Genomic DNA, 27,518 nt, shown 5'->3' on the forward strand with positions numbered 1-27,518 from the left:
TCAACCTAAGATATCCAGCTAGAACGCCTAGCCTAGAACAGCAAAGTCCAAAAATGTTCCATCAAGGAGGTCAGCAACATAATGCTAACTTCCTAGCCTAAGCCACTAGCCTAACAACAGCGCATAAGAGAATGCCCCCTAAAGCAAGTGTAAATTAACCGCAAGAAGAGGCAGCGAACATCTCACTCTATCACCTAAGCACTACGCCTAGGGACGAGATTTCTTTGTGGGCTTTGGTAGTAGTGGAGAAGCCCTACTTAGATATATTCTTGTCCTTAAATAAGGGTGCGTTTCTTTAAGATAGGTTTTAGCGCCTTTGTATTTAAGCGCCGTTTAAAGGTCTTGTAGAACTCACCTTTGTCGAGCTGATCGTAATCCACAATTAAGGGGAAGCGTTAGAGGAAATCTGTAAAGCTTTCTTAGGAGTGTAGGCTAACAGCCTTTTAATTAGGGTTAGATTTCTAGTCCATCATTAATTTCGTCTAGGCAGAAGTGTTGATGTAAAGTTCCTTGGCATAGTACTAGGTGAGGTCATGCTTTTCTCAAGGTCGATATAATGGTGTATAAATCTAAATGCCTCATAAGAAGCTTAATGAATACTATACGCTTGCTATGAATCAACGATGGAGTCATTCAGGGGTAGCTACAATTTGCGATCCACGTATGAATCTTAACGTATTCAACAGTCTTTGGCCAAGCAGTACTGAAGAAGTCAAACAGAATAGGGTTAAGCAGCAGTTCCACGACATCTTTATTCAATATAGAGACCGCCAATACTATCTTAAAGAAGAGAAAAGGGAAGCTGAGGCTGATTTACCACAATTACCTACAGAACCTGACTCTGATGATGATTTATATATCTCTCATAGTAAGAACCAGAATGGAAGCGCTGGCTTGTTGATCCCCGGCCAGGTCCAGCAACAGATATCCTCAAATATTGGGCGGCAAAGTAATATCAATATCCAATTATAGCTGCAATTGCTCAAGACCATTTGGCAATTCCTGCAACATCAGCTCGATCAGAATGGGTCTTTAGTAATGGAGCTGATATTCTTACGAAGAAAAGGAACAGGCTCTCTCCTGAAATGCTTCGATATTTACTCTGTTTACGAGATTGGGGTCATATACTAGAGGTTGAAGAAAGTGAAGCCAAAGACGCTGATGACGAGGGGGAAGAGTAGTTATATAAGTTATTTTATTTATTCTATTTTTATATTTTAAGCCTCATTATCCTGAAGATCCGGATATAACCCGTATCTATCCGTCAGACCTCAGACAGATCATGATCTTACCTGTGAGGGCTCAGGATCAGATCCGGATATGATCCTCCGAACACTGTATATAACATGGATGAAACTGGATTATTCTAGTGTATAAGACCCTTAAGAGGTCTCCTTTCCTAGAGTATTCTAGGCGTCAAGAAGGATAAAGCACGAATAACAGTTATTTTATGTACGAACGCAACAGGAGAAGACTGAATTCAACCTTGGTTTATTAGAAAAGCTAAAAAGCCACGAGCTTTACAAGGAATCGATATTGCAGGAATAGGAGGTGTATGGAAGCATAATTTGAAAGCTTGGAATACAACAATCGTTATGGTTGAATGGCTTCAAGCTTTCTATCGCCATATAGGGGGACGACAGGTTCTTCTTACAATGGATAATTTCAGTGCTCATATTACAGGAATTGAATTACACCCTCCTCCTTCGAATATTCGAATTGAATGGCTTCCTCCAAATTCAACAAGCCGTACGCAAGCATTAAGGAATTATTCAGAATTTCAAGGTCTATTACTAGTGGCAACAGCTTCTCATAATGCTCTCTTCTTCTGATAAACAAGAAGATCCATATTCAATTATTACACTTCAACATGCAATTCGATGGGCCCTCTGCACTTGGAATATAGATATTATGAATCAAACAATATATAACTGTTTCCTTAAGTCAACCCTTATTTCGACTACCTAGCTGACTTCTATTCAACCATGTGAGAATATCGATATTCTATTCCAAGACATTATACAGGCTGGCAAAATCCGTGATGCCATGTCACTTACAAGCTTCTTAAACCCTATCGAAGAGGGAAGAAGAGGATACAACTACTTAAGAAAATATGATTCTACAAGAGGTAATCCAAGAGCATTTAGGCCTTTTGACTGAAGAAGAAGAAGAAGAGCTAGAACAGCCTTTGCTAACGCTATAGGAAGCTCGCCAGGCTCTTCAAGTTCTTGTAGAATATATAGAAGGATCGAACAAGCTTGGAAAATCATATTCTAGGGCCTTAGAACGCCTTACTACTGATATTGAATTGTATCCCTAGTAATATCATCGAGGCAGCAGAGTACTCTAGATAGTTGCTTTACGTAGTATCAATTTAAATCACGTGTTTCCAGTAACGTGGTTGTACACCGAGTCGTGAATGTCACCGAGTCGTGAAACTTTTTTATACCCATCACTGTAAGGTATAATTAAACAACCACAACATGTATTAAAACTAAAACTATTCAGAATCTGATGAGCTAAGTACTTCTATGACCTCCTGACAAGTTCGTGCATTATGGCCAGCCTGTCATGACACTCCTTCGATATTTGTGTCACGACCCTTCGATTCGCTTTAGTCTCTAGTACTTATTTCACTATGTCATTCACTTCACCTGCTTCGCTCACTTTGCTCACTTCGCTTCACTTGCTGACCTAGATCAGCCCAAATGTTGACTACTGGCTTAGGCTCTCTTGTTATTGGCTTGCTGCACTAGGGCTCGCTTAGCTAGGGTTCGGTTAATTAGTGCCTTTGCTTATTTGGCACTAGGGATTTTTACTGTTATATAAGCACTTATTGCTCATGTCTCTTATTGATCTTTAGCCAGCAAATTATATACTACTTGGCCTTCTTGCAATTCCTCCTGCTTCGACTTACTTTGCATTCCCTTACTTCGAGTTGAACCACTTGGCCAACCTGTTAGTCTCACCACTTGACCCCTGTGGTATAAAGTATATGCTTTGGAGCCTGAACTACTATACCTTGTCCTACTGCTTCGAGTATCGAAGTCTTCACATTATACTTCAGATACTTCTGCAGACTTGAAGGTCAGCCTCGGTTCGAACTGTCCTTACACAGCCCCCCCGCAAGTGCCACAATGTCGTACACGTGGTTGCCCCTCATTCCTACCAACCCCTCCAGAGCACTTCTCGCGATTTATTTGCTCCGTAACTGCCCTTTGGGACAAATCATCATGTGCATCCCCTACAGAAAGTGCACACCCTTGATGGACACGAGACTTTTTAGCCCTCCGGCGTTTGCTAAGAGCTTCGTTTGCTGCTCGAAGGGTGCGGACTTCAGCTGACAATAAAGTCATTTCATGTGCCAAAATCTCTGTCCCTTTAGCTAATGCAGTAACAGTAGCAAAAATGGGGGTTGGCGAGCTTCGTTGGTGCCATGCAATGCGATTTTTAACTAGAGAGTCTGTGAGAGAGCATCTATTGGGTTGCGAGGCGTTTGAGAAACCCAAGGATCAGCGTCTATAGAGGGGGGTCCTGTAGGTGTAGGAGTCCGCAACTTGACGTCTAGCTTTGAAAGGATTACTTGCAGATCAAAGGGCACTAAACCAGCTCCACGAAATCCAGCTTTGGCGTTTTGAGTTGTTATTGACTGGTTATAAGCTGCGTGGAAAGCTATAAAAAACTCAACCTTTGTAATATGGTTTATATGAGCCTTAATAAAGGTCTCAATTTGACGCCCATACATGCGTTTAAGAACACTAAAGCACCCAACATCAAGTGGCTGAGTTAGGTGAGATGAGTGAGGAGGTAGACAGAGAGTTATGATGTTGTTTGCTTTGCAATATTCCTGAAACGCAGCTGATTCGTGACTTTCATGCCCGTCTAAAACCAACATCCGATATGGTCCTTTTGCACGACTGCAAGTATGTTTATCGAAGTGATGAAGCCATTCTAGACCTGTCTCGTTGTTGGTCCATCCATTGCTTGTTGGTTTAATTACCCAATTGTGAGGAAGGCCGCCTTCAGTATACCAACTTGAAAGGTGACATTTCCCTTGAACTACTAAAAACGGAGGGATACTCCCGCCTTCAGCATTCACACAAACAATTGCTGTAGCCCATTCCCGATTGCCAGGCTGAACTGCCTTGCCTCTGCCACGTCGATCGGCGCTAAAGCTGAGCTAATAACGCCCATCATGAAGCCCGTCTCATCAAAGTTGTAGAAATCGCAGTCTTGGATGCTGTCTTTGCTCTCATGTTCTGCACAAGTTGAAACCACGCTCCAATAAGCTCAGGATCTTCGCACAAGGCTCTTTGAAAGTCATAAACGCGATTAAAATGCGTCTTTAACTCGGGGTGGCGTTGTATAAATCGATATGCCCTCCGCGTCCCAACGCGCTTTCCCCCACGCGATTCAAGGATATAATTTGCCATATCCTCCACACTAGCAGGCCGAGGCGCAAATCCTCTTGCATCCATATCCAATATATTTCGAATAATCACTTCCTCTTCTAGCTCAGTCAATTTAAGACTATTGGCTTTGGTTTCACGTCGAGAAGGTCGGCCGGCCATTCTATCAGTAAGCGTAGAATAAGGCACTTTATATAGTATTGATGCAAACCTGCGATTAAGCGATTTACATGTTTGAAGAGCCTCAATAGCTAGAATGATTCGCGCTTCTTGGGTTTGGATTTCCATTGGTAGTTGTGGAGGAAACGCGTGTTGAAGTTCGTAGGTAGCTAAGTAGGGAAAAGTTCACGACTCGGTGACATTCACGACTCGGTGTACAACCACGTTATACCAATATTTTAATTATAACGATATTCAAGTGTTGTCAAAATTACATCGCTATAACAGGGGTCCTACTGTATACCCAGGTATATACCTACCTTTTTTTTTTCTGAGAAACTACCCTGGTATTTCAAGTAGGTAGGTATATATCCGGGTATATGCCAAGCCTTGCCAAGTATTCAGAATCTAACGTCTTGAATATAGTCGTGATATTGTCGTCATGTGCATGCCATAACACACAATGAGCAACTCATCATTATCAGATGTGCCTATTGGCCTTGACGACATTGGCCTTGATGAGGTTGATTAGCCAACCTTACCTGCCCTTATTCCGTCGCTCTGTCTCTAGACGTCATGCACAATGCTTCCACCAAGCTCCTCACCACTATTTGTTAAGAATCTATATAGGCGTACACTGTTGGACACTACACCACCAACTATTCGGGTTATCTGTAGCCAGCCAGACTACGGATATTCACCGCAGCCATTGGTATTCACAGATAAACCTCTTCATCATCATTTTTAGAGTTCTGATGCCCAAGTTCCCCTCTATTATCTCCTTAAGTAGTTCTTCATCAGTAGTCTCTCCTTCTACTTCTCCAGCCTCTTCCACAGGGTTTAGAAAGTTCGAAATAGCCATTGAGTCTGTAATTGATGCTATAGTTATCGCTTGGTTATAGAGTTCTTGTATCTAGTAGGTATCGTTATTGTCAGAAGGCTAATTGGATTTGAAACAAGTGTAGATTTCTAGAAACAGTTGTATATCGTAGTATTTGAAACCTCTGTATTCTAAGCACGAATAATCTCGCATAGAGCGAGTCGAAGATTCATAAGTTTCTGTGGATCTTGATATGAATTGATAGTGTCGATTATAAACTGAAGCCAATGTTGTCTATAATAAGCTTTAACATTTTGAATAATTCCTTAATCAAGAGGCTCGAAATGACTGGTACTGTTAGCTAGAAGCTAGCAAATGCGGATATTAGGGGGAGGAGGGTTGAGCTCAGCCCTAGTATAGTGTGATGAAAAGCTGCCCATTGTTACGAGTATTTGGCGAGTAGTTCTAATATGCTGATAAAGGGCTTGAAGCCATTCGCTCACAAGTATTCTAGTCATCTAAGCCTTCTTGTTCACTTTCCATTGTGCCCCCATTGTTAGTATATTAATTCGTTGTAATGCTCGAGGTGCTTTTACATAGCCAATTGCCTAAACAGGGAGTCGGTCTGTTCTAGTAGCGTTGACATAGAAAACTAGGGAGTTCCGAGTCTTATTCTTCTTAACACTAGATTAGAGCTGTGATGAGAGGCCACATGATGGCATCATCTTCTAGAAGAGTCCAGTTTCATCCATATTGTATATATCCTCTTCTTGAAACTCCCCTGCTATTGTCTGTAGTGCCCTCATTTCTTCCTTAACATTTTCTAGACTAATGCCGCCTCTCTAAACCGTTGTCGTGATTGTATATGATGTCGCTTTTTGAATTTTTCGAGCCAGCTAGTAGAAAATGATGGGCACTCTTGGCTAGTATATTCTAGCAGTCGTTTCCAGATCTGCTGTGCCTTCTGCTGTAGTATATCGCCAGTTGTAAACCCTCCCTTTTCTTCAATCCGAATCTACCACTCCCAAAGGATTTCCTCTAGCTTTGGCCACTAGCCTAGTCGATGTCGTTGGATTCTAGTGTCTTGGTTCTTATCAAGGGCCTCAAAGTTGCTGCTTAGTGATTCGGAAATAGTCGACTGGCTTAATTTGTGATGATATGTCGTTCAAACCATTTGATACACTGCCGCTAAGTTGGCTTTGGAACTTGTTAGTGGGCCTAGTGTCGAAGGGCACGCTGCTCGTCGACTGTAATCAGCCTTCTTCGAGGCATTTTGGGTGATTATAATGGCTGTCAGAATATACGTTAAGACGATAAACAGGCTGGAAAAGACGATAATCGTTGAATCGTATTTTGTATGGTAAAAATATGGTCCGTGGAAAAATATCGCACAAAAGAGGTTATCGGCTAAAAGAGGATCGTTGTCACGAGTAGCCTCACGTGCAGGACCTGTCACGTGCGCTATAGTCCCAAGGCGGAGGGTCTTCTGTTGTAATAGTCACATGATCTCACGTGATCTCCATACAGATTATCGGTAAAGCCAAATATAGGTTACATAGTTAGGAATACATACATTTATTACTCAACATCTTCCCTCCGAACCCCGCACGAGAACATATATAGTAGGAACGCGGCCCTTAATTGGAAGGGCAGCGTTCAGTCTTCGTATCAATTAGAGAGCTTGACTACGTAACTATCTACAACGTGACTTCCCACTGCCCTGTTCAGCCAAGGCTCTCTTACAATCGTCTTGGCGAAGTTTGACTGTATATGTTCGATCGTATTTCATTACTGACTTATTTACCACCGTGTTTCTATTTTCACAGCCGGTCTTGGTCGCTCATAGAGCACTTCTAGGCTGCGCACTACTCGCTCAATACTCGGCTCACTCGCTCAGTGGGTTACTCAGCTGGGTGAGTAGCTGAACCTTTTACTCGACTCGGTGAGTGAGGTCAATACTCAGTTACTCTGTAAAAACCCGGTGAGTACTCGGCTATCACGTGTAAGATTTATGCATCATGTGAACAGTCCCTCATACGATTAATACTGTTTTATGGTTAAGTTAAAGTATTACATCTATTAGCATCACTCTCGCCATCTCTAGTAAGCTGTGAGAACGAATCATGTATATTCCTCTATCTAAGTACCATGATTATCAGAAGATTATTAGAACGCTATTATCTATTATATATGCTTAAGAACATCCCTCCACCTTGCTTGATGAGGCCGGCCAGACCTACTAATACCTAAAGTATTTATAGGGTCTTGATGAGGATCCTCGACTGAGCGGAACGAGCTATGAGTCAAGATAGGTGGGGCTTGTGGAGAAGAAGAGGCGCTAATATTCTTGACTTTCTGATTCGCAATGCAAGATGCATGGGTACCCTTCTCAGTCCTGTTTATAGTTAGATTGAGGCTACCAGAGATTACCAGAAGGGACTTACCGAACACAAATACGCTCAACCTTCAATTCATTCTGTAGACGTGTCTTGTCTTCAGTAGAGGCAGCGATATACTTTGTGTAATGACACAGGGCACCCAGCTCACAGTAATAGCATATGAGAGTGCGAGTTGGAGGCTAAAAGGATGCTATCCTATAGGTCTACTACGAAGGATACAAAAAAGATGAAGGGGGAACCCCGTTAAGTTTGTTTCCTTAAGTACCCGAAACGGGCCCGACTCGGTTATCCCAACCCTAGCCCTGAACCTTCCACCGCAACAGGTCCGCATCGACCCTGAACCCTACACCCTTACCGTCCCCCACTATAGTGTAACTCGCTATGTCCTCCTCTACTGGTCCGAAACCACACCGAGTCGGATTTCATGCTTGTGGTGACCGTAACAGCTCTGAGGCGGGTTCTTTGAGTATCTAGGTAAGGAGGCATCCTTACACTTTGCAGACTTATATAACTTCTTTAAGTAGTAGCTCAGATCAGCATGGTCAGCCTTGAGTGCTAAGTGAACAGCCTTCTCATCTTCAGTAAGGTTGGAGACGCAGTTGCGAGCTTTGATAGTATTCGCATTAGTGGAGAGTTCTTCATGTGCCTTGAGTTTCGCCATACTAACTAAACACGTGATTAGCAGAGATCTCCAGAAGTTCTGGCTATAGAATCAAGATAATAAACTTAGTTGAAGTCCTAGAGAAGAGGTAAAGGCTCAAAAGGGAAGAAGAATGTGTAGATCGGAGAGTAACCAAGGAAGGTGGTTCTAAGGTCGTGGTTATTTTAAAGTTGCAAACAAAAATATTTGTGAAGGAATATTCACCTACAAAGAATTACTGTTCCAAAAACAACACCACAATGCGCACCTTCATATAAAACACATACCTTTCAACCTCTACCTCTTTACTATACTCTTCTTCTGCAATATTCTTTCTACAAACTCACTGTAAGTACACATATCTTTTGATCTACTTCTTTATCTTGTGTTTACTTTACTAACTCACCTTGATATTAGCAAATGACTCGTACCAAGCAAACTGCTAGGAGATCAACTGGCAGCATAGCACCAAGGATGCCACTTGGATTACGGGCTGGCTCTGGGCTTGGCGGAAAGGGACAGGAAAAGGCTGTGGGCACAGCAAGAAAAGCTCCAGTTTGCTCATCTCAAGCTAGCAACAATCATGCTCAGAAGGCCACGCGCTGCACAAAGTCTAGTAAGAGGATTACCAGAGGATTACCAGAGGATTACCAGAACTCTCTAATAAACATATAGGCACCAAGGCTCTCCGCGATATCAGAAGACAGCAACTTGATACTAGCTCCCATTCCAGCGTCTTGTTAGGGAAATCACAGAAGACTTCAAGTCCAATCTTCGCTTCCAGCAATCTGCTATCCTAGCTCTTTAGGAAGCTGCTGAATGCTTCCTCATTCGAGAATTTGAGAGTATGATGTTTAAACATAGTGACAGGGACATACTAACAGTTATAGTGACAAACCTCCTCGCTATTCATGCGAAGAGAGTGACAATTCAGGCAAAGGGTATGATATTGGTTCGGCGTTTGCAGGATATGATGTTTAAGCTGTGGGCTTAATCGATGGAAATGTCTCTCACCCAGGAGTGAAGGTCAGATGAGTTCTGGCAACCATCTGGTAACCTGGTACCTAAAGGCCAAAGGTTATAGTGTGGAATAGGACATCAACAATATGGGAATGGAGTTGGAGTTATGGCGTCTTGATCAATGAAGTCGCACCCCGTTTTTAACATAAGTAATGGCTAATCAAACACGTGATATAACTGAGTTGCCAAGACCCATACTAGGTACTCAGCAAGTGAGTAATCCTCATTCAACAATACTCGGGACATGAGTGAGTAACTCAGCTGGGTGAGTAAAAATTCTACTACTCGACTCGTGAGTACCCAGTGCGCAGCCTAAGCACTTCCTTACCCGGCGATCCGAAGTTGTCGTTTCATCCTGATGCCCAACGAACCACACTCGCTTGGAAGTCCGTCAACAATACCAGAACAGTCACAAAGTTGATGCTGCATAACATCACACTACCCTCTACGTCTACCTTATTGGGGGCTCGACATCGTATTTTAGCCACAATACTCATGCTCGGGCGCTTGGCATTGATCTCAGCTCCGATCTGTAGCTGATCTTTCCCAGTTTACAGCTGGCTGCGTATTAGCCGCTCTGTTCAACGAACACAGAGAAGAAACCCGACGAGTTAATTGAAAGAGGCACGATTGGTACTGTAATATGAGACAGAGAGCATATTGTGTATATATGTTTCGTAGTTCAGCCTTGGTTTTGGTTGTACAGCGAGGCAGTGACAATCAACGCATTTATTCAGTGGGATGCCCATCTTCATCGAGAGCATCGACTCTTACTATTCACATTTCTTCATTGCCTGTCAGAAGGCCGAAGAACGCAACATCCAGCCAGTCATCAACACCAGTTCGCGAGGTCTTCCTCAAACACAACGTGGAGGAGGACTACAGCGCATGCCTCATTCACCGCCACTACGACCTGGCCGCCAATAAGTGTAACGTCGAGGCAGACGGAAAGGCTGTCGCCTCCTAGAATTTCACAGGTCTCTACCCTTCCAGCTGTAAAGGCACGTGCTACCCTTACGAGTATAAGAGATACGCTGTTCCACAACCTTCACCAGCATTTGTCGCGGACTTGGGAGACCTTTTGGAGGAGAAGGGTCTCACTGATTTGGTTGGGTTCCAGACGTACACAAATGGGATCGTCGGGCTCGAGACCACAGATCGGGAGACCAATGTGAGCACGACTGTCGACCAGGATGAGAAGCTTCCTGTCCCAGAGGGGATGGCGCTTGCATCTTGGGCATTTTTCCGTGTGCAAAGAAATAAGCTGTAGGTAGTTTAGGACTATCGGAGCCTCCTATACAGTTTCAAATCAATGGCATCGGATTGTGATCTCCCAAAAGTAGAGATGCATGAGCCTTGAGCTGCATGTAAATGCTCCCTGGTGACCGTCAGCTCAGTATCCAAGGATGCCAGCTGTATACAATCGAGATTTGCCAACTCAAACGCCGCCAACGGTTGTAATACGAACCAAAATGAAAGCGACCTACATGAGCCCGAATATCAAGTTGTCCCTCAGATAGTGATACCTTGACCCCGCACACGATAATCGTAGAGAGCCTGGCATAGGGTTACTAGCCCAACTGTCCGGAATGGCGGAAATGGAGACATTGCGATCTCATGACCGGAGCCGAGATGGCGACGTCTTTTGGTTGAAACTCGGGGAGGCATACTGATAAACGTGAGATAATCTACTATACCGTGGGATCCTCTTGTATTGGCAGGAGCGACCTATATCTCGAACTAGGTTGCTCCTTCCTTCCGCGGGTATTCGGGCTGCTTTAGGTCATTGGGCCTTTTGAACCTGAAGCTCGGCCTTCTGAGCCTGGAATCCGTGGAAGTGGGGGGCTATAAGCCAATTCTGGTAGCTCTCTTTTTGAGGGGCTACTCAAGTCTACTGGAACCCTCTCTTTCCTTCCATAACGGGAGGTCGCCAGACTACAAACTAAGCCAGAAAGCAGCTCTATAGGTCTAGAGGGAAGGACTTGAAGGAAGGGCGCCTCGGAAAAGAGGGTGGCAGCCCCTCGTAATGCATCCCAGCTCTTTCCGCGTACAAAGAGCCAGTTCCTGAATCAAAAGCCGAGAGCAACAGAGAGAGAGAGAGGGTAGGAGAGATTGCGGGAGCAACGAAGTGAAATTTCATACGATAATTGATTTTATGTACCTTTACATACAAATTACTATGAGAAGGTACTTGCACAATTTGGTAGTCGAAACCGCCCACATTGCTTCCCCTTAATACCACGGCGATGCTTTCTCCAACCTGGATGAGAGAAGAGAAAGTTTGGAAGAAAAGCCTACCTACGCGCATCCTAAGTCGCTTGAATATGGGATACGATACAGCACGGCCAACCCCCTCAATGACGATATAATCCATCGGATCGCGTTCATCCGCATCCGGCGGCTGGGCAATCTGGCAGGTGGGGTGGTGGATCGATGGTTGGCGGAACGGCTCTGTGACAGACGATGATGGTCTGTGAGGAGTTAGGAGGCAGTTGGGAGGGCTGACCGAGGCTACTGATGCGACTGCCTGGTTCGGCGTCGGCGGTTCAGTTCGGGTCTGGATCTCTCGATATGTAGTGGTTCTGCACTGGCTCATTTCCCACGCGTGGTCAGGTAGGCATCCACCGATGAAGATTTCTTCGGAGCCGGTCTTCGCTCGGTGTGGCCGGTGAAGTATATGGTAAAAACTATGTTGGTTCAGTCTGTCTGGCCGTGTATGGTCTGTCCTTCTACCACCGAGTCGTGGCTCAGCTCTTGATCTCGGTTGAGGCGGATGAAGTCATCGTTCCCAGTGCGCCCAATGAAGCTTTTTCAGAACCGTCATCTCATGGGGAGGCACAATCCCACAATCCCATCATCCACCCCATAATTCGACGGATCCCAAAGTGCTGGCCCGCACCCCCAAGTCAATGGCCAATCCCAAAGCAAACCTAACCTTCCTAATCTTCCCCGCGATCGCCGGTGGATCCTGGCCCATGAACTACGCCTGTCTCACCCATGGCGAGCTGAGCCGCTCTGTACGGTAATTGCGCAGAGGAGAGCTCCATCGCGCTAGGCCGACGCGATGCTGGGATTGAGACCTTGGCAGGCCAAACAATGCAGGTGCATGGCGCGTGTTGGCGACGGGAGTTCTTCTGTGCAGCGCGTTTGTTTGTACCGTGGAAGGGGAAGAGGGGATGAACAGAGATAAGCTGTACTGTAACTGTAACCAACGCCGACGGGCAGTTTGAGCTGTAGCCAGGCCCCTATGACGATGCCAATTGCAATGTGATGCGATTGACTGGTATGTACATCACCGCATCGCTGCATTGACAGCGAGTAGCGCAGGAGGAGCAGCAGCGGCCAATGGCTGGTTGACCGACGACGGAAGGAAAGAAACGGATGATGTCAGGGACGTTGTTTGTGAGACCTGCGAGTAAGATCTCCCCTAGGAAGGATGGAGTCGGCAATCGCCCACAGCAACCCTGCGAATGGTATCCCGTCAAGACAGAAGAACGAGATGAATGTGCGACAGCTATCGTTGGCTGTCTCACCCTCATCTCCGACCCGTCTTTCACTACAGACCAGTTCAGCTATATCCCAGCTGTAACCCAGCTGTATCCCAGCTATATCCCAGTGTATCCCAGCTGTATCCAAGCTGTATCCCAGGTCCAAACTATCCATCCTAGTCCTATAGCAACCACGCTTGTTTTGTGCCCTGGTCTACTGAAATTTAGGAATAATATTCCTGTTTTTTAGGCTCTAGCAAAGCTGCTAAAGTCCACTAAAACCTACTAGATACTGCTCTAACCAGACATTGACATTTCCATCCGACATCCATCCGACATTTCCAGAAACTCAGTAAATTAGACATTTCTATTGGAGATGGGGAGTATACTATACGCTGCACTCTCCTGCTCTAGTAGCTGCATCTCTCCTGCTCCTGCAGCCAACACATCACACATCACATACATCATCAGAGCCATCTCTTCGGCCTACATCTACATCTCTACTCATGCCTATACTTCTCCCCCTTGTCTCCCTCTCTATCAAGCATCATTCCCGCCTACTACCGCCTCACACCGCATCACACCGCATCACACCAGCATCTTTCCCCCCCCTTGTTGTCAGAATGTCTTCAATTGCATCCCACTAACGCACCAATATGAACACATTTGCCCTCCCCCCCCTAGCAACGGCCTTGCCCACCTGCCACCTCCAACCCCCTCCCCCCCACTTTCCCCCAATCTCCCCCAATCTCCCCCAATCTCCCCCAATCTCCCCCCAAATCTCCCCCCAATCCCAATCTCCCCCCAATCAGGAAATCCACACTTTCTCCAAAATCCCATCTTGTTTTTCCCTTCCAAGTACCGGGCCGCTCCACTCCTCACCGACCCACCTGCTTCAGCTCCACCAACATCGTCCCATCGCCCTCCTCCACATACATATAAATGTAAACAGCCCCGATTCGCGCCCCGATCTAAACAAAACCTCCTCTTCACCTCACCACTTCCCAATACCCAAATACACAACCTTTCCTCTACTCAACCTCCATACATTCACACGCAACCTCTTCACTCTCAACAATCATCAACATGAAGTACTCCATTGTCTTTATCGGTGCTCTCGCCGCCCTTGCGACTGCCCAGTCCGAGCTCTCCCAGTGTGGTGTAAGTGAACCTGGGCCCCAAATCACAACAATTCACCACCAAACAACCCAATGAACAATCACTCTAACACACCACAGCAACAATGCCTGCAGAGCATGCTCGCAAAGGCTGCCACCCTTGGCTGCTCCTCCGCTGATGCCGCCTGCCTCTGCAACAGGAGCGACTTCGCCTACGGTATCCGTGACTGCGCCAACGAGGCCTGCGGCTCAGACGCTCCTGTGATCATTGCCTACGGCAACACCTTCTGCAAGGGTGAGGCCCCTCTTACTCTTATGGGCGTTTGAACATCCGTACTAACGATGCGACTAGGCCACAACGGCGGCTCTGACAACGGTGCTGGCGCTTCCGGCGCTTCCTCCGCCGCCGGTGCTCCTACCGGAACTGCCGCCTCTTCTTCCGCAACCGCCACTAACGGTCCTGGTAGCAACGTAAGTTCCCTCTCCTCTCACTCACTGATCATATCTAACATAACCCAGACCGGCGGCGCTGTTGGAGGTGCCAGCGGCTCTGGCGCTCACGGCGGCCCAGTCCCAATCACCACCTCGGCTGTTGTCTCCGACTCCAAGACCGTCGGCTCCACCACCATCTACTCTTCTGACGCCAGCGCGACCCCGGTCACCACCATCGTCTCTGATGGAAAGGCCGTCACCACCCTCTACGGCGCCCCCGGTGCTGGAGGTGCGAACGGCGGTTCCGGAAGCGGATCCAGCGGTGCCGGGGGCGTAGTGAGCACTGTCACCAGCGGCCCCTCCACCTTTGTCACCACTGTCTCCTCTGGATCTGGATCCGCCTCCACGAGCGGTTCCCAGAACGGCAACGGCAGTCCTGCCGGCGGTGCCGGCTCCTCCACCGGCGGCTCCGAATCCGGCTCTAAGACCTCCACCTCCTCTGCTGGAGGTGCCAGACAGACTGCCGCTGCTGCCGGTGTCATGGCCGTGGCTGGTCTTGCTGCCTTCGTGTTGTAAGCGTCGACTTGCCTCACCTAATCTAGTATGAATGGAGTAGGACGGGGGAGTAATATATGTGGTGTTGCGGTGGTGGTGTGCGATACCCTTCTAGCCTACGAGGTGGTGGTCGTTGGAACATACATCTTCTCGACGTTCTTTACCGGGTTGGAGCAGGGTGCTGCGATCGACGGGTGCGTGTGAGGATGGTGAATGCCATCGATGATCACTGCCGGAACGCCAAAAGGATCTTATGCCCTGTCACGGCTTTGTATGTATGAGGTGTTAATAAGTAATGAGACGATGGACGGGGAAGAAATGGTCTTTGCTACATCCATCATGGCTTCGGGGTGGAGAATTAATAAGGTGGATGAAGGGGACGAGGATTCGAGATGCAGTATACAGAGAAATGGATTACTGGATTAGATATTGATGTGTTCTGATCTGAAATGTGTGCCTACTGTGATGTTTTTCTTCCGCTTTCCAGCGGCATTCAAGTGACTGTTCGTTGGTGGGAGGAGGCAGTGATATGGTCTAGACCTGACGGAAGGAACGACCTACGCATGGATGGTATGGAAGGTGTGACCCATGGAAAGTCTAACATAGGGAAGGCACGACCCCACTTGCAAGGAATGAGCGGGAAGGAGGTGCGGGACCAGGGACTAAGGGCAGCTGGGGTCAGCGAGACAACAATGATGCATTGAAGATTCCAGTCCTCAGCAGTATGTACAGTATCCTCTGGGCGTTCAATTTAGAACCCATCTCTCTTCCATTCTCTTGACATCTTACCGTCCGGCTTTCTTCCTGTCTCCGTCTTCTCACTTCTCCCTGTCTCACTTCATTACCCCTGTCACCCGTCTCACCCCTCACAACCCCACCAACTTCTTTCTCTTCCAACCTCTACGACGACACGTACACCGCCGGACCTGGAATCAAATAACTCTAAAACGAGGTATAAAGATTATACAGAATCCCCGGATCAGTCGGGGTATACGACCCCACCAGCGCCACGCCCGCCGGCTTCTTGGTGCCGCTGCCCTTAATATTGAGGTTCACACACTGGGGGTAATCCTGTGCCCCATCCGCCTGCCCCGCCGCATGCAACACGATGATCTCATGGCGCAGGACATACTCCCCCGGCGCCATATCCGCTGGGATCTTGACGCTCCATGTATTGCTATTTGCGATGAGAGTGTCAGTCTCCCAGTTACCCGGGTTGCTGCCGGAGAGGAGCCCAACGCCATCGATTTTAAACCAGCGCAGTGCCGTCTTATCGACCAATGCACAAGGCCCGTTGCAAGGGGCGAGGTAGTCGATGCCTGGCTCGTGGTGGGAGCTGGGCCAGGAGGTCCACTCGAGGATTAGGGACGAGCCGGCGGTGATGGCGGTGGTGTCTTGGCCGGGGGTGGCAACTTTGTGGCAGATGATGTCGGAGATGGAGAAGGCGGAGGGGGCGATAAAGCCGTTGTCGAGGTCGGTGGGGATGGACCAGCCGACCACCTTTGGGATAAGGTTGGCCCATTGGAAGGAGGGGTTGTAGCCGACGTAGTTGGGGGAGGTTAATCGGAAAGTGTGGTTGGAGCGGAGTGGTGAGAGGGAGAATGGAGGAGGGAGGGAGACTGGAGACGTTGTGTATATCCGCCTATAATCACCGTTCAATAAATGAAGCTGCCCCCCTGGCTGGGCGGAGGGGGACGTGCCGGCAAATGGGTGGGTGGGATATATATTGAGCTGGAGGAGCTAGGAGAATAGAGTGGTGTCGGGATGGCGGCATCGAAGTATGCTTTTATCCGTCGCGGGAGAGGTGGGGGGAAGAAATAGCAAGAGAGATGATCCGGCAGTTGCCTGATGTCCTCATGGCGGAGATATTGGGGTGCATGTGAGAGGTGAGGATATAGATGAGAGCTGCGACGGAGAATGCATGAGAGAGGCTCCGACCGTTGAGGAAGGAGATGCCGGTATCTTTGGGGTGACAGGGGAGGGGAGAAGAGTCTGGGGAAATAATCACGGGGAAGGCGGCTTGATGATGGACCGAATTTCCCATGTCATCTATAACGGCATATAATTGGCTTGCAAGATATTCACCGCTGTGAATTGGCTCTTTCAGATGAACCACATCTAGCAGATTTGACTTCTGCTGCCAACTTCTATTAATCCAATGTGCCGTTACTACAGAGTATTCAGTGTAATCGCGTGTAGATCACAAGTCAGTAGTTAAGCATATTCGGCCCCCATTTGCACAATATGAGAATGAAGTTCTGCTTGTAACTAAGCACGGCATAGTGAGAACCGCCTTTGAATATCGCGGTGTAGCGTTCTAGCAGATACTAACAAAGTAATAGGGCTTAAGAATTGAATAATTTGACGAAAAGGTAGACTATCACAAGGTGTAATGACAGATTGTTTGATACTACAAAATGGAGCAGTAAATCTCTATACTTTGATGCGTTAACTGGCTGCTTAGTCGTTGTCTTCTTTAGCTCAAAGAATGATGAGCTACTTGACGGACTTGATGCTGCTTGCAGCTGGTCATTCTTTCTCATGTTAAATGAGATTTGCGGGTGCTTTTAGGTGTAGTGCTTCCATAAGGAGGAGCAGCCTAAGCAGCCTGCACCTATGGCAAAGGAGGCCCAGGATGCCCTCTAGATACTAATTGAGTATTCTAAAGGCCATAATGCCCTTACTATAGGGCATATACGGGCACTAGAGCAGCTGCAAACAGCCTTTGAGGCTATTCAAGCCTAGTCACAGCAGCAGGTTACATTGATAGGTGGATTACATAATATTACTCTATATAATGATATATACGATAAGACGATGGAAATCCTTGCTATGGATGCCATTGTCTTAACAAGGGTTTGACTGTACTGTATTAGGGACCTAGAGTAGGGGAGAACTAACCCCGCAAAATGATGTCAAGGATCCCCTCCATTTACTTAGATGGGACCATTCTTTTACTTGTAACGGCTAGTCATCGACCCTAGATCTGTGCCAGTCCGCTCATACAGGTTCAATGCTGATCTTACTACAAGAACCCTGCAATTAGTCTAGAGTTTGTTGCTTACAGAGACTACAAGTCAGAAGGTGTTCGCAAGGGTCATTTTTGTCCTTCTTTCCTTGTTGTATTAGTTATGGTGGCTGATATACACAAGCTATAGTGATGCCCTGCGACGAAGCTGGGATGAAGGGGTTATACTTGTGACGCTTCTTAGGAGCACAGAAAAGCTACGGGATGATTTATAGTGAATCGGCTCGTAACTTCTCCAACCTGCTAGCTGTGAGTGACAGAGGATTATTCTAGCATCAGCAGTTCTCCTACAGGCAATAATATCACTCTTGAAGCTAATCCCGAATGCAGTGCTTTTTTAACTATTCTTCTCTGTCATACTGACATTCGTTGCACTCAGTTTGCTATCAAACTCAAGAGCAAACTTAGAAATCTCCTCCTCAAACCTACAAGTCACCATACATATCTTGGCTTATCACACCAACAACAGAAGCAATACTACTCAACGATTGCTGCAAACTCTTCTACTACATCTGTTTATGCTACATACATCACGGCATATCATTTGGACACTCATTGAACAAGTTATTAAGAAAATCTCCTCCTTAAGGGGGTGGGTCAATACTACCACATGGCATATCTCTACCAACTAGAGGCCTAGGAACATGAACGATAGCTCTAGAAGCTTCTACAACCCTCTATGATTCATTACACGTCATCGCTCCTTAGTTACCCACAAGATTGGTTAAGTTATGACATAATTTGTCTATAGGTACTCTGACCTTGGACCTCCTTTTCACTTCCTATAGGCTAGGAACCCAAGAGATGGTTCTATGGGATTCTCTTACGTTCACTACATGATTAGCAAGCTAGTTGTGGGTCGCACTTGATTTCTAATACATTTACCAAGCCTGGTTAGTCATGGAAAGTCATGGAAAATGAGAGAACTACACTCCTTTGGCATAAATAGGATTGCCCTTTCGTTAAGAAAGGGCAAGCAGGCAATACAGTAAATCGACTAGCACATACTTCTACGTCTTTTCCAAGCTTCCAAGCATTGATCTTGTTATTCTCTGTTTTTGAAAAGTCAGTGAGGTGCTAACCTCTGACTTACCCCTGAGTTCTCAGACTCAACATTTGTTGCAACTTGTCTAAACCACTTCACCACATCATACACCTGATTGCTGCGTTGTGGAATAGTCTAAGCTACAACCCTTTGGCTCTGTTTCCTAAGACAGTGTGTTGTCTTAGTAAATTCATCCCTTCCTTGGGTGGCTAGATTCTCATATCTGGTGCACCCACCATTACATTAAGGAAACAGACTCAACGGGGTTCCCCCTTCATCTTTTTTGTATCCTTCGTAGTAAACCTATAGGATAGCATCCGTTTAGCCTCCGACTCGCACTCTCATATGCTATTACTGTGAGCTGGGTGCCCTGTGTCCTTACAATAATGGCGTAGAGAGAGAGTGGGTGTTACACCCCGAAAGCGGGGTCTTGTACCAAGATGGCAAGATCCCATTACCAAGAGACCCTGCTCTCATAGAAGAGCTGCTACAAATACACCATGACGACCCGCTAGCTGGACACTTTGGTGTAACTAAAACGCTTGAGCTACTACAGCGTAAGTACAAGTGGACAGGGATGAATAAGGACGTGAAGGAGTACGTCAAAACCTGCCAAATATGCCAGAGAATGGTAACGAAGCGCCACCGCCCATATGGCGAACTATAACCGCTCCCACTACCAAGTGTCCCGGGAAAGGACATCACTATGGATTTATTACCGGTTTACCCCCAAGCCTACACCCAATAACAAAGAAGGCGTACGACTCTATACTTGTAGTAGTAGACCGATATACTAAGTACGCTATCTACGTTGCAACAAACAAGACGATTACCGCCCACGATTCGGCACTGTTAATCATCCGCTATGTCATTCCTGAGTTCGGGTTCCCAGAAGGAATTGTGTCAGATCGAGGATCTGTATTCACAAGCAATTATTGGGCAGCACTCTGCTTTTACTTGCGAATACGGTGACGCTTGAGCACCGCCTTCCACCCGCAGACAGACGGACAAACCGAGAGGCAGAACCAAACAATTGAGCAATACCACGGTCCTACATTACGAGCCTCCAAGACGATTGGGTAGCGTTACTACCGCTCGCCCAATTCACGTATAACAATTCACTTCACTCTACAATTAAGACCTCCCCTTTCCAGGCCTTAAAAGGATTCAACCCACAGATGGGAGACGTGAGTGTCGTGGACGCCCCTCAGAAGGGGGATGCACCCGAAGCAAGGGAGCGGGCGATACAGCTCCAGGTTGAGCGGGAAGCGTTAGCTCTACACTGGTTTAAAGCGACCCAGGCGCAGACCAAGCAGCATAACAAGAGAAGACAACCCGTAGAGTACAGTATGGGGGACCAAGTGCTATTATCAACAAGGAACCTAAGGTTGCGACGGCCAAATAGGAAGCTCTCAGAACGGCATGTAGGGCCGTTTAAGATTGTAGAGATTATTGTGAAGCAGGTGTACCGGCTTCAGCTTCCTATAGAAATGGGGGTCCACCCAACGTTTCACGTGTCCTTACTCAAGCCGTATCACGAGAGATGGCAGGGAGGCAGGGGGGACACAGTCACAGCACAACAGGCAGCAGGATTGTCATAAAAAGCGTCAATTCACATAAGGCCATGCCTTCTTTAGGGCTATTCCCTCGAATCTATAAGTATAGAGGGGCAGAATAGGGCATGCGTAGGGTGAGCAGGGCTCACATGGCACCGTAAGCTTCGCCAGCCGCGAGCTCGACAACCTTATCATCATCGTCGAGGAGAGTGTCCTCATCCTCTGCAGCACCACCGCCAAGGGCAAGCTCAAGGTCGGGAGTCACCGTCGTCCTCGCCAGGGTAAGCCTCATTCAGGCTCGCTCTCAGTGGCAGTCGACAATGGTTGGGTTGTGAGGGTGCTACAAATATTAATAGAGGAACGGAAGAAAAGCAGAAGGTAATCGTACCAGGGCCTTAACCAGGTCGTTGCTATGGCGCAAGGTACGCTGAATGCCATGCAGAGTGTCACAAATCTCAAGGAGCGCAAGTCCCTGGTTGATCTTGACGGGCTTAGAGTCAGCCCCGACGACGTGGCCGCGCCAAATCACATTCTTGCCCCGAGTAACCCAGGCGGTGTAGTTGGCCTGGCGCTCTTCGAGGATCTTTGAGCGGGCGCGAACGAGGCGGTTGCTCATCGGAGTGCGCTCCCAGGCGAAGAGGAACCGACCGTGCGCTCTCATAAGGCGATTAAAGCGGCGGATTGCAAACTTGGGAATATTGCCACACAGGTTAGGTGGGGCACAGGCAGGGGCGAAGCGGGGGCAGAGCAAATACCGGGAGACAGTGTCCATGTCCCTTAGAGCAATATTTGCAGCGGGTCATGACGTTAGGACGCGTGCAATCCAGATTCAGCTTCGCGGTATACACGCGTGCAATCCAGATTCAGCTTCGCGGTATACACGCGTTTGCTGCAACGCAGGCACATGGGGACGACCAGTTTCTCATGGGAACGGCGAACAGACGCAAAGTCAGGAGCGGCGACGGGAGCGACAGCGGACTTGGCGCGGAGCTGTTGCGCAGGCGTGCCAACATTGAGGTGGGAACGACGAGCAGCAACAGAAGGTGTCACAGGAAGGGCGAATGAGTCGACAGATCCCTCACGAGAGGCAGCCGCAGGGGAGGAATCAGGTCGCTGGCTGGCGACAACAGCCTCATCCTCTTCATCAGGAACAGGAGCCCTGGCATTGGACTCTTCGTCGTCAAGGCGTGGGGGGAATGCAGCCTTCGCGGCCTGACTGTGGGTGTTCTTCTTGGCCTTGGCCTTGGCCTTGCTCGCAGGCTTGGCCGGGCCAAGGAGACCAGCAGGGTCAACGACCGCCTTCTTGCGAGGAGGCATCCCGATGGCAGCGAGAGCAAGGTTGGTGGGGGTTGAACCTTCAAGATGATTAGTATCAGAAAGAAGAGTTCCGGAGCACACTCACAACGGAAGCAAGGCGACAGAGGAGCTCCTGGGAGGCGGAGTTGTTGAGGTTGTGAGGAAGAAAGGAAGAAGCAAAAGTGGGAGGAATTCACCCAAACAGCACAGCCACAACACGCGCAGGCGAGACTTGCCCGATTCCTCAGGCCGTAGCCGGTGCTGAAGCCACTCGGCAGTACCCATAACTTACAATACGGCCCGACCTCACATCTCGGGCTCAAAGGGGCTTGAGCCATAAGGGGGGGATAATTGTCACGAGTAGCCTCACGTGCAGGACCTGTCACGTGCGCTATAGTGCCAAGGCGGAGGGTCTTCCCTCCGAACCCCGCACGAGAACATATATAGTAGGAACGCGGCCCTTAATCGGAAGGGCAGCGTTCAGTCTTCGTATCAATAGAAAGCTTGACTACGTAACTATCTACAACGTGACTTCCCACTGCCCTGTTCAGCCAAGGCTCTCTTACACCCGCCTCATCTAGCGCGCGGGTCAGGAGCCCAAGCAGTAGCGCACGCTCAATGCGTAGGCTAGTGTGTCCCGTCTCCGCATCGATGAAGGGGAGGGCGCCGAGTTTAGCCCCGCTTCGAAGGGAAAAGATGCCTGTCTCCTTTGTCTCGAAGGCCACTTCCTTTGCAGCGGCTAGGAGGCCCAGAGAGGCAAGAACGCGCGAGACGGGGGGGGTGAGATTAATCGCGCCGCCGAGGGTAGAAGGGGATGCGCGCAGCTCGTAGATTGTAGGGATGGTGGGGGAGTAGTGGTGGAGGAAGAGGGCGAGGAGGGCGCCGGAGAGGCCCAGGCCGATTATGGTTGCGTGTTGCGGAGGCATGTGTGGGTTATTAGAGTAATTCGCGGTGAGTTTAACGCGTGAACTGCGAGTCCCCGGGTCGCTAACAGTCGGCCAACCCTGGGCATATCATTCAGCCACGACCCGTTGTTAGAGACGCATATGCAAACTTGGTAGGAGTTCCGCGGTGATACCGTCCCAGCCACGCGGCTGCTGATACCTCGCCGCTGCTGGATTGGCCCGTCTGTCACTCGACGTAGCTACTGGATCAAGCATTTTCGGCTAATAACAAGCGCTTTAAAGGGTCGATCACGATGACACCTTCGTGGCACCTTACTGTAGAGGATATGCGAGCTAAACAGGTGGGTGGAGGGGATAATAGGTCTGTTACGACAGGGGTGCAGGTTGGGCGGAATGTGATATTCCTCAATGCGACAAAACCAGATTAAAAGGACGAGTCGAGATAGCGAGCTATAAAGTTAATATTACATCGGAAAATTGATATAACACAGTAATCCAAATACTTCAATTTCAGTATCAATTCGACTACGCATAGTCCTTTAGACTTTCAAGACATGAGCGAGTACCACTAAATATGGCACACAAGCTCCACAACGCCAACCAAAATCTATACTCAACCCTCATAGCGCCTCTATCCCAACCCCTCACTGCTTCAACTTCAACCCCAGCCACCCCGTCGACAGCTCCCCCATATTCCCCATCGGTCCCCTCCAGCTAATATTCAACACGCCCATAAACACCTTCCCCCCCTCCCCTATCTCATCCGGCTCTCCCACCTTCTCCACCACAAAGCAAACCTGCCGAACCCCACCCCGACCCACCACCGCCTTCCCTTTCTCCTCTTTCTCCCCCTTCTCCCCCTTCTCCCCCTTCTCCCCCTTCTCCCCCTTCTCCCCCTTCTCCCCCTTCTCCCCCTTCTCCCCCTTCTCCCCCTTCTCCCCCTTCTCCCCCTTCTCCCCATCCCACAAGGACTCCAAACTCCTCGCGCGGAACCAGCTCTTCGTATCAAGCCTCACGCCTTCCAACACTAGAGCCTCCTCACCCACATTCTCTAACTGCGCCTCGAGCGCCCAGCCACCATCCACAGTCCCGATCTTTGTGCGTACTACCAATGCGGGGCGCGCCACGAACTGGTATAACTTCCTGAAGCTGCGGACGCGGCCGGAGGTCGATGTAGTCTCTGAGTAAGATACCGTAACGGCGAGGACGTGTGGTCCCTCCTCGCGGAGGTGACAGGTGATTATCCCTTGTAGACTTGCCGCGGGAGCGAGATGGGTAGGCGGCGGGGCAGACTGAGAGAGCGGGTCGGAGTCCGGCGAGGACGAGCTGGACGCCGAGGCGAAGGAGACGGGAAGGGAAGTATTGAGACTGGGTGTTTTCATCTCAGCTTCTATTTTTACGGAGTGCACGCGCGGTGAGTCGGTTGGGAGTTCATTGTTCGCGCAGAGGGTGCAGGAGAATGTCTCGCCGACGTAGGCGTTGCCGAAGGCGGGGGGGAGGATGAGGAGGGGCGAGAGGGCGAAGGGGAAGGAGGGCGCGGAGGGGTAGGTGAGGGAGGCGGCGCGGGGGATGGTTTGGGCGAGGGTGGATGTTGGGGAGGGGTGGGGGAGGGGGTATTGGATTGCGAGGGAGGGTCGGGTTAGACTGCGGGTGTGTTAGATGGGGATTGTCTGAGCGGGGATGGGGATGGGGTACGGACCGGAGGACTTTGAGGGAGACGGCATGGGGTTCCTTGGGCACTTCGGCGGTGCTCACGGACTGAGCGCGCTGGTGCGCCATGGTGTTCTGTCTCAGCTGTCAAAAGCCATTGGTTTCTGGGGATTGGGTCTACTTGGAACCTGGTCGTAAGCGGAGGGAGCCGTCAGCGGTTCTGCCGTGATTCACCGCCTAAGTTCTAATCTTATCAGATGGGGTTGGGTTGAGGAAGGGAGGGATGGCCGCTCTTGGCAATGATGGAAAGAAAATCAACCTCCCAAGAATATAAAATTGGATGCGAACGCAACGATGTCGATAGAAGAAGAGCAAGAGGAGAAGGCAGGGGAAGTGCAACTCGTACGAACAGAAGGCCTCTTACTTGTCCTAGACACCCCTAAAGGTACCCACACCCACCCACCACTCCACACACTGTGAAAATGACAGAGAAACAGGCCGAGGCGTCTTCGCAGGCAAAGACATCCCAGGGGATACAATTTTAGAAGTCTGCCCAGTTCTAATACTGGACCCTCAGGAGAACGAAGAGCACGTTAGGAAGACAGATCTTTATAATTACACATAGTAAGCCTCGCCTCCACGTGTTTTAGTGGCCCGTCATGCCCTGACATATCACACAGTAACTGGCCACTTCCGGCAGCTGAGGGCTCCAAAGCCCCGGGAAAGACGCAGGCGGTGGTATTTGGGATTGGGAGCCTTTTTAACCATTCCCAAAGACGGCAGAATGTTGGCTGGATGCGCGATGTGAGCAAGAGCGTTGTGGTTTATAGGACGCTACAGGATGTGAGGAAAGGAGATGAGTTATGTATTTCATACGGTGACCGTCTAACGTTTGTGGATGCGGATGCCAAACAAGTGGATAGCGATGATGAGGATGATAATGCGGCGTTGGCAAGAATAGACTTGTTTTGATATACGGTGTGCTCTTTATATTGGTTAAGAAATGGATTCTAGAGCCCACGAGGATCATTTAGAGAACTGGCTTTGATTTGTCTTCAAGTCTCCCCCCTCCGGCTTGCTCTTAGGGTCGATGTTTGATACGCAGTCAGGAATATGAGTTACGCTGCAAAAAACCGACGAACATGGTCAAGTTAGCTCCATCGTAAATATGAAACCAGCCGAAATAGGATATTAAATCATGACCTTAGATTTATATGATAAAGCCACTTCTCGGGGTCGGAGCTGCTGGATTTGGCAGGGCGCGGTTGCTGCTTTACGCACCCTTTACCTCCACACTAAACCCAAATGCACGTGATCGCAGATCGCATCACAGACACATGTCGGCGGGTTACCCTTCAAACGGGTTCCTGGTTCCTTGCTTTCTGCTTTCCGTTTCTCTCTTTCTGCTCGCCCCAAGGTACCACCCACTGGCCATCATGATCATGAGGGCCACTACACGATGGACCCCCAGGTCGCTCGGACTGGCCACTTGTTTAAATACCTTGCTATCCCGTGGCCTCCATCGACGAGCACCACCTACCTCTTCCCAGAAGCTTGCCCTCTCGCGCCCTCGAACAGGTCAGCCTGATACGTATTCGTCTCCTGAAGGCAGGCCCCCGCGACTCAGCATTCGGAGCTCTGCGTTCATCTCATCATCCCAGGTCTATCGCTGAGTCGCCCATCATGCCCACCAAAGGAATGGGCAACCGGCAACTGCCTACTCCGAAGCAGAACATGATAAGCTTCGTCACCAAATGGACAAGACAAGCTCAACAGCCAAAGAAGCCTAAGCGTACCGCCGAGGACTACCGGATTATGGGACGAGAGCTCAGCACCAAAGCTCAGAAACCCAAGGATGCCGAAGCCACGAAAGAGAATGTCCGAGGCATATGGCGCAAGTGGTCCAAGTAAGTCGACAACGTCTCCTTCAAGGCTCCTATCACTTACTCGAGGTAAGGTTCTGCGCTTTTCAGGGGGTGGACGATGTGCGAAGAGCTATTCAACAATGCGATAATGCGACAACTATGTTGTTCCTGTGCTTCATCTGCGAGAATTATAAAGTTAAGGCGTTTAACTCTGTCCACCAGTACCTGCTGCAGTTCAAACAACTCTATAATCGCGTCAATGGGTGCCACATGGATACAAACGATGCAAAAGAGGTGTTCAAGGTATGCTCTTGTATTCTATGTTATTTATGGAAGACATGGCACTGACATCACCGTCCTTGTAGTATCTAGATACGACCTTGGCAGACGAATTCAAACTTAGACGGACGATGAAGGCCAAGCCAGTGTTAGGAGCAGACGATATCCTTCTCCTCCTCACTCACCTCTGGGCTCGTGATACCTCCGTATTTCCGACTGAGGACCAACGGTTAACGACTGCAACAATAATGCTCCTTTCTATCTATACTGGTTGTCGACCTGCCGAGCTGGTTGACGCCTTAAAGCGTGCAGGCGGAAAGACGACCTCTCGCAAGCGCCCACATATAGAAGTCTGGGATGCCATTAATGACTTGGACGAAGATGAGTGTGCAGATGAGGGAGAGGGATTAGATTAGCCGAATTATCAAGGGCGAGCGCCATGGGATAATAAAAACGATTCTGAATATGATGATGATTACTTCGACCCTGACACTGTGGAACGGGAATATAAGAGTTTATGCTACGAGGACATCCGTCTCTGGATTGTTCGGAACCCTACAGAGGAAGAACGAGACCTCCTAGGCATGGAGATCACTTTCTCCCATCACAAAGGTGCTGATAGGAAACCGAAACCGTATGTCCCTCCATAATGCCTCTCCCTTATCCCAACTAACTTCACGACTTTAGCACGACTTTCCTCTTTCATGAAGAAGCCCTTCCCATACTTTGCCCTATCAGCCATGTCTTGACTCACGCAATAAAGGATGATGCAATTGAGGTTGAAGGCTCGTCGCAGGCAGAGCCTTTCTTTACAAGTCATCTGCAGCACCCTACGAAAGCCGTATTGATTCACT

The 27,518-nt window shown here is 48.7% G+C and overlaps 9 protein-coding genes across 9 annotated transcripts; 3 read left to right on the top strand and 6 right to left on the bottom strand.

The window, feature by feature from the left end:
- Window positions 1-7,523: 7,523 nt before the first annotated feature.
- Window positions 7,524-8,448, bottom strand: VC83_08528 (uncharacterized protein; the record flags this gene model as incomplete). Its single annotated transcript, XM_024472077.1, has 4 exons — window positions 7,524-7,527; window positions 7,601-7,783; window positions 7,833-7,881; window positions 8,280-8,448. 4 exons carry the CDS (start codon window positions 8,446-8,448, stop codon window positions 7,524-7,526), a joined length of 405 nt encoding a protein of 134 aa, XP_024320308.1.
- A 1,642-nt stretch (window positions 8,449-10,090) lies between these two features.
- On the top strand, window positions 10,091-10,414 carry VC83_08529 (uncharacterized protein; the record flags this gene model as incomplete). The annotated part of the gene is made up of 1 exon (XM_024472078.1): window positions 10,091-10,414. The coding sequence occupies one exon, from the start codon at window positions 10,091-10,093 to the stop codon at window positions 10,412-10,414; it is 324 nt and encodes a 107-aa protein (XP_024320262.1).
- A 738-nt stretch (window positions 10,415-11,152) lies between these two features.
- Window positions 11,153-12,826, bottom strand: VC83_08530 (uncharacterized protein). The gene has a single exon (XM_024472079.1). The coding sequence runs from the start codon at window positions 12,041-12,043 to the stop codon at window positions 11,408-11,410; it is 636 nt and encodes a 211-aa protein (XP_024320281.1). The 5' UTR covers window positions 12,044-12,826; the 3' UTR covers window positions 11,153-11,407.
- Window positions 12,827-13,917: 1,091 nt separating this feature from the next.
- Window positions 13,918-15,469, top strand: VC83_08531 (uncharacterized protein). Its single transcript, XM_024472080.1, has 4 exons — window positions 13,918-14,096; window positions 14,174-14,348; window positions 14,406-14,524; window positions 14,573-15,469. Exons 1-4 carry the CDS (start codon window positions 14,022-14,024, stop codon window positions 15,059-15,061), a joined length of 858 nt encoding a protein of 285 aa, XP_024320280.1. The 5' UTR covers window positions 13,918-14,021; the 3' UTR covers window positions 15,062-15,469.
- Window positions 15,470-15,982: 513 nt separating this feature from the next.
- VC83_08532 (uncharacterized protein) lies at window positions 15,983-17,583 on the bottom strand (the record flags this gene model as incomplete). Its single annotated transcript, XM_024472081.1, has 2 exons — window positions 15,983-16,659; window positions 17,550-17,583. The coding sequence occupies 2 exons, from the start codon at window positions 17,581-17,583 to the stop codon at window positions 15,983-15,985; spliced, it is 711 nt and encodes a 236-aa protein (XP_024320283.1).
- Window positions 17,584-21,476: 3,893 nt separating this feature from the next.
- VC83_08533 (uncharacterized protein) lies at window positions 21,477-21,986 on the bottom strand (the record flags this gene model as incomplete). The annotated part of the gene is made up of 1 exon (XM_024472082.1): window positions 21,477-21,986. One exon carries the CDS (start codon window positions 21,984-21,986, stop codon window positions 21,477-21,479), a length of 510 nt encoding a protein of 169 aa, XP_024320282.1.
- A 440-nt stretch (window positions 21,987-22,426) lies between these two features.
- On the bottom strand, window positions 22,427-22,891 carry VC83_08534 (uncharacterized protein; the record flags this gene model as incomplete). Its single annotated transcript, XM_024472083.1, has 1 exon — window positions 22,427-22,891. The coding sequence occupies one exon, from the start codon at window positions 22,889-22,891 to the stop codon at window positions 22,427-22,429; it is 465 nt and encodes a 154-aa protein (XP_024320230.1).
- A 623-nt stretch (window positions 22,892-23,514) lies between these two features.
- Window positions 23,515-25,909, bottom strand: VC83_08535 (uncharacterized protein; the record flags this gene model as incomplete). Its single annotated transcript, XM_024472084.1, has 2 exons — window positions 24,570-25,909; window positions 23,515-24,514 (listed from the first exon to the last, which is right to left on the bottom strand). Exons 1-2 carry the CDS (start codon window positions 24,647-24,649, stop codon window positions 23,515-23,517), a joined length of 1,080 nt encoding a protein of 359 aa, XP_024320266.1. The 5' UTR covers window positions 24,650-25,909.
- On the top strand, window positions 24,875-25,492 carry VC83_08536 (uncharacterized protein; the record flags this gene model as incomplete). The annotated part of the gene is made up of 3 exons (XM_024472085.1): window positions 24,875-24,965; window positions 25,018-25,144; window positions 25,201-25,492. The coding sequence occupies 3 exons, from the start codon at window positions 24,875-24,877 to the stop codon at window positions 25,490-25,492; spliced, it is 510 nt and encodes a 169-aa protein (XP_024320285.1).
- Window positions 25,910-27,518: the final 1,609 nt, after the last annotated feature.

The sequence above is a fragment of the Pseudogymnoascus destructans genome (genome assembly GCF_001641265.1).
Source record: "Pseudogymnoascus destructans isolate 20631-21 unplaced genomic scaffold scaffold_28, whole genome shotgun sequence".
Taxonomy (NCBI): Eukaryota; Fungi; Ascomycota; class Leotiomycetes; order Thelebolales; family Thelebolaceae; genus Pseudogymnoascus; species Pseudogymnoascus destructans.

Bases quoted from the DNA above. Each gene is read 5' to 3' on its own strand.
- VC83_08530 (XM_024472079.1), bottom strand. From the start codon at position 12,043: ATGAGCCAGTGCAGAACCACTACATATCGAGAGATCCAGACCCGAACT.
- VC83_08531 (XM_024472080.1), top strand. From the start codon at position 14,022: ATGAAGTACTCCATTGTCTTTATCGGTGCTCTCGCCGCCCTTGCGACT. The intron at 14,097-14,173 runs GTAAGTGAACCT...AACACACCACAG, and splicing joins CCGAGCTCTCCCAGTGTGGT to CAACAATGCCTGCAGAGCAT. The intron at 14,349-14,405 runs GTGAGGCCCCTC...CGATGCGACTAG, and splicing joins CGGCAACACCTTCTGCAAGG to GCCACAACGGCGGCTCTGAC.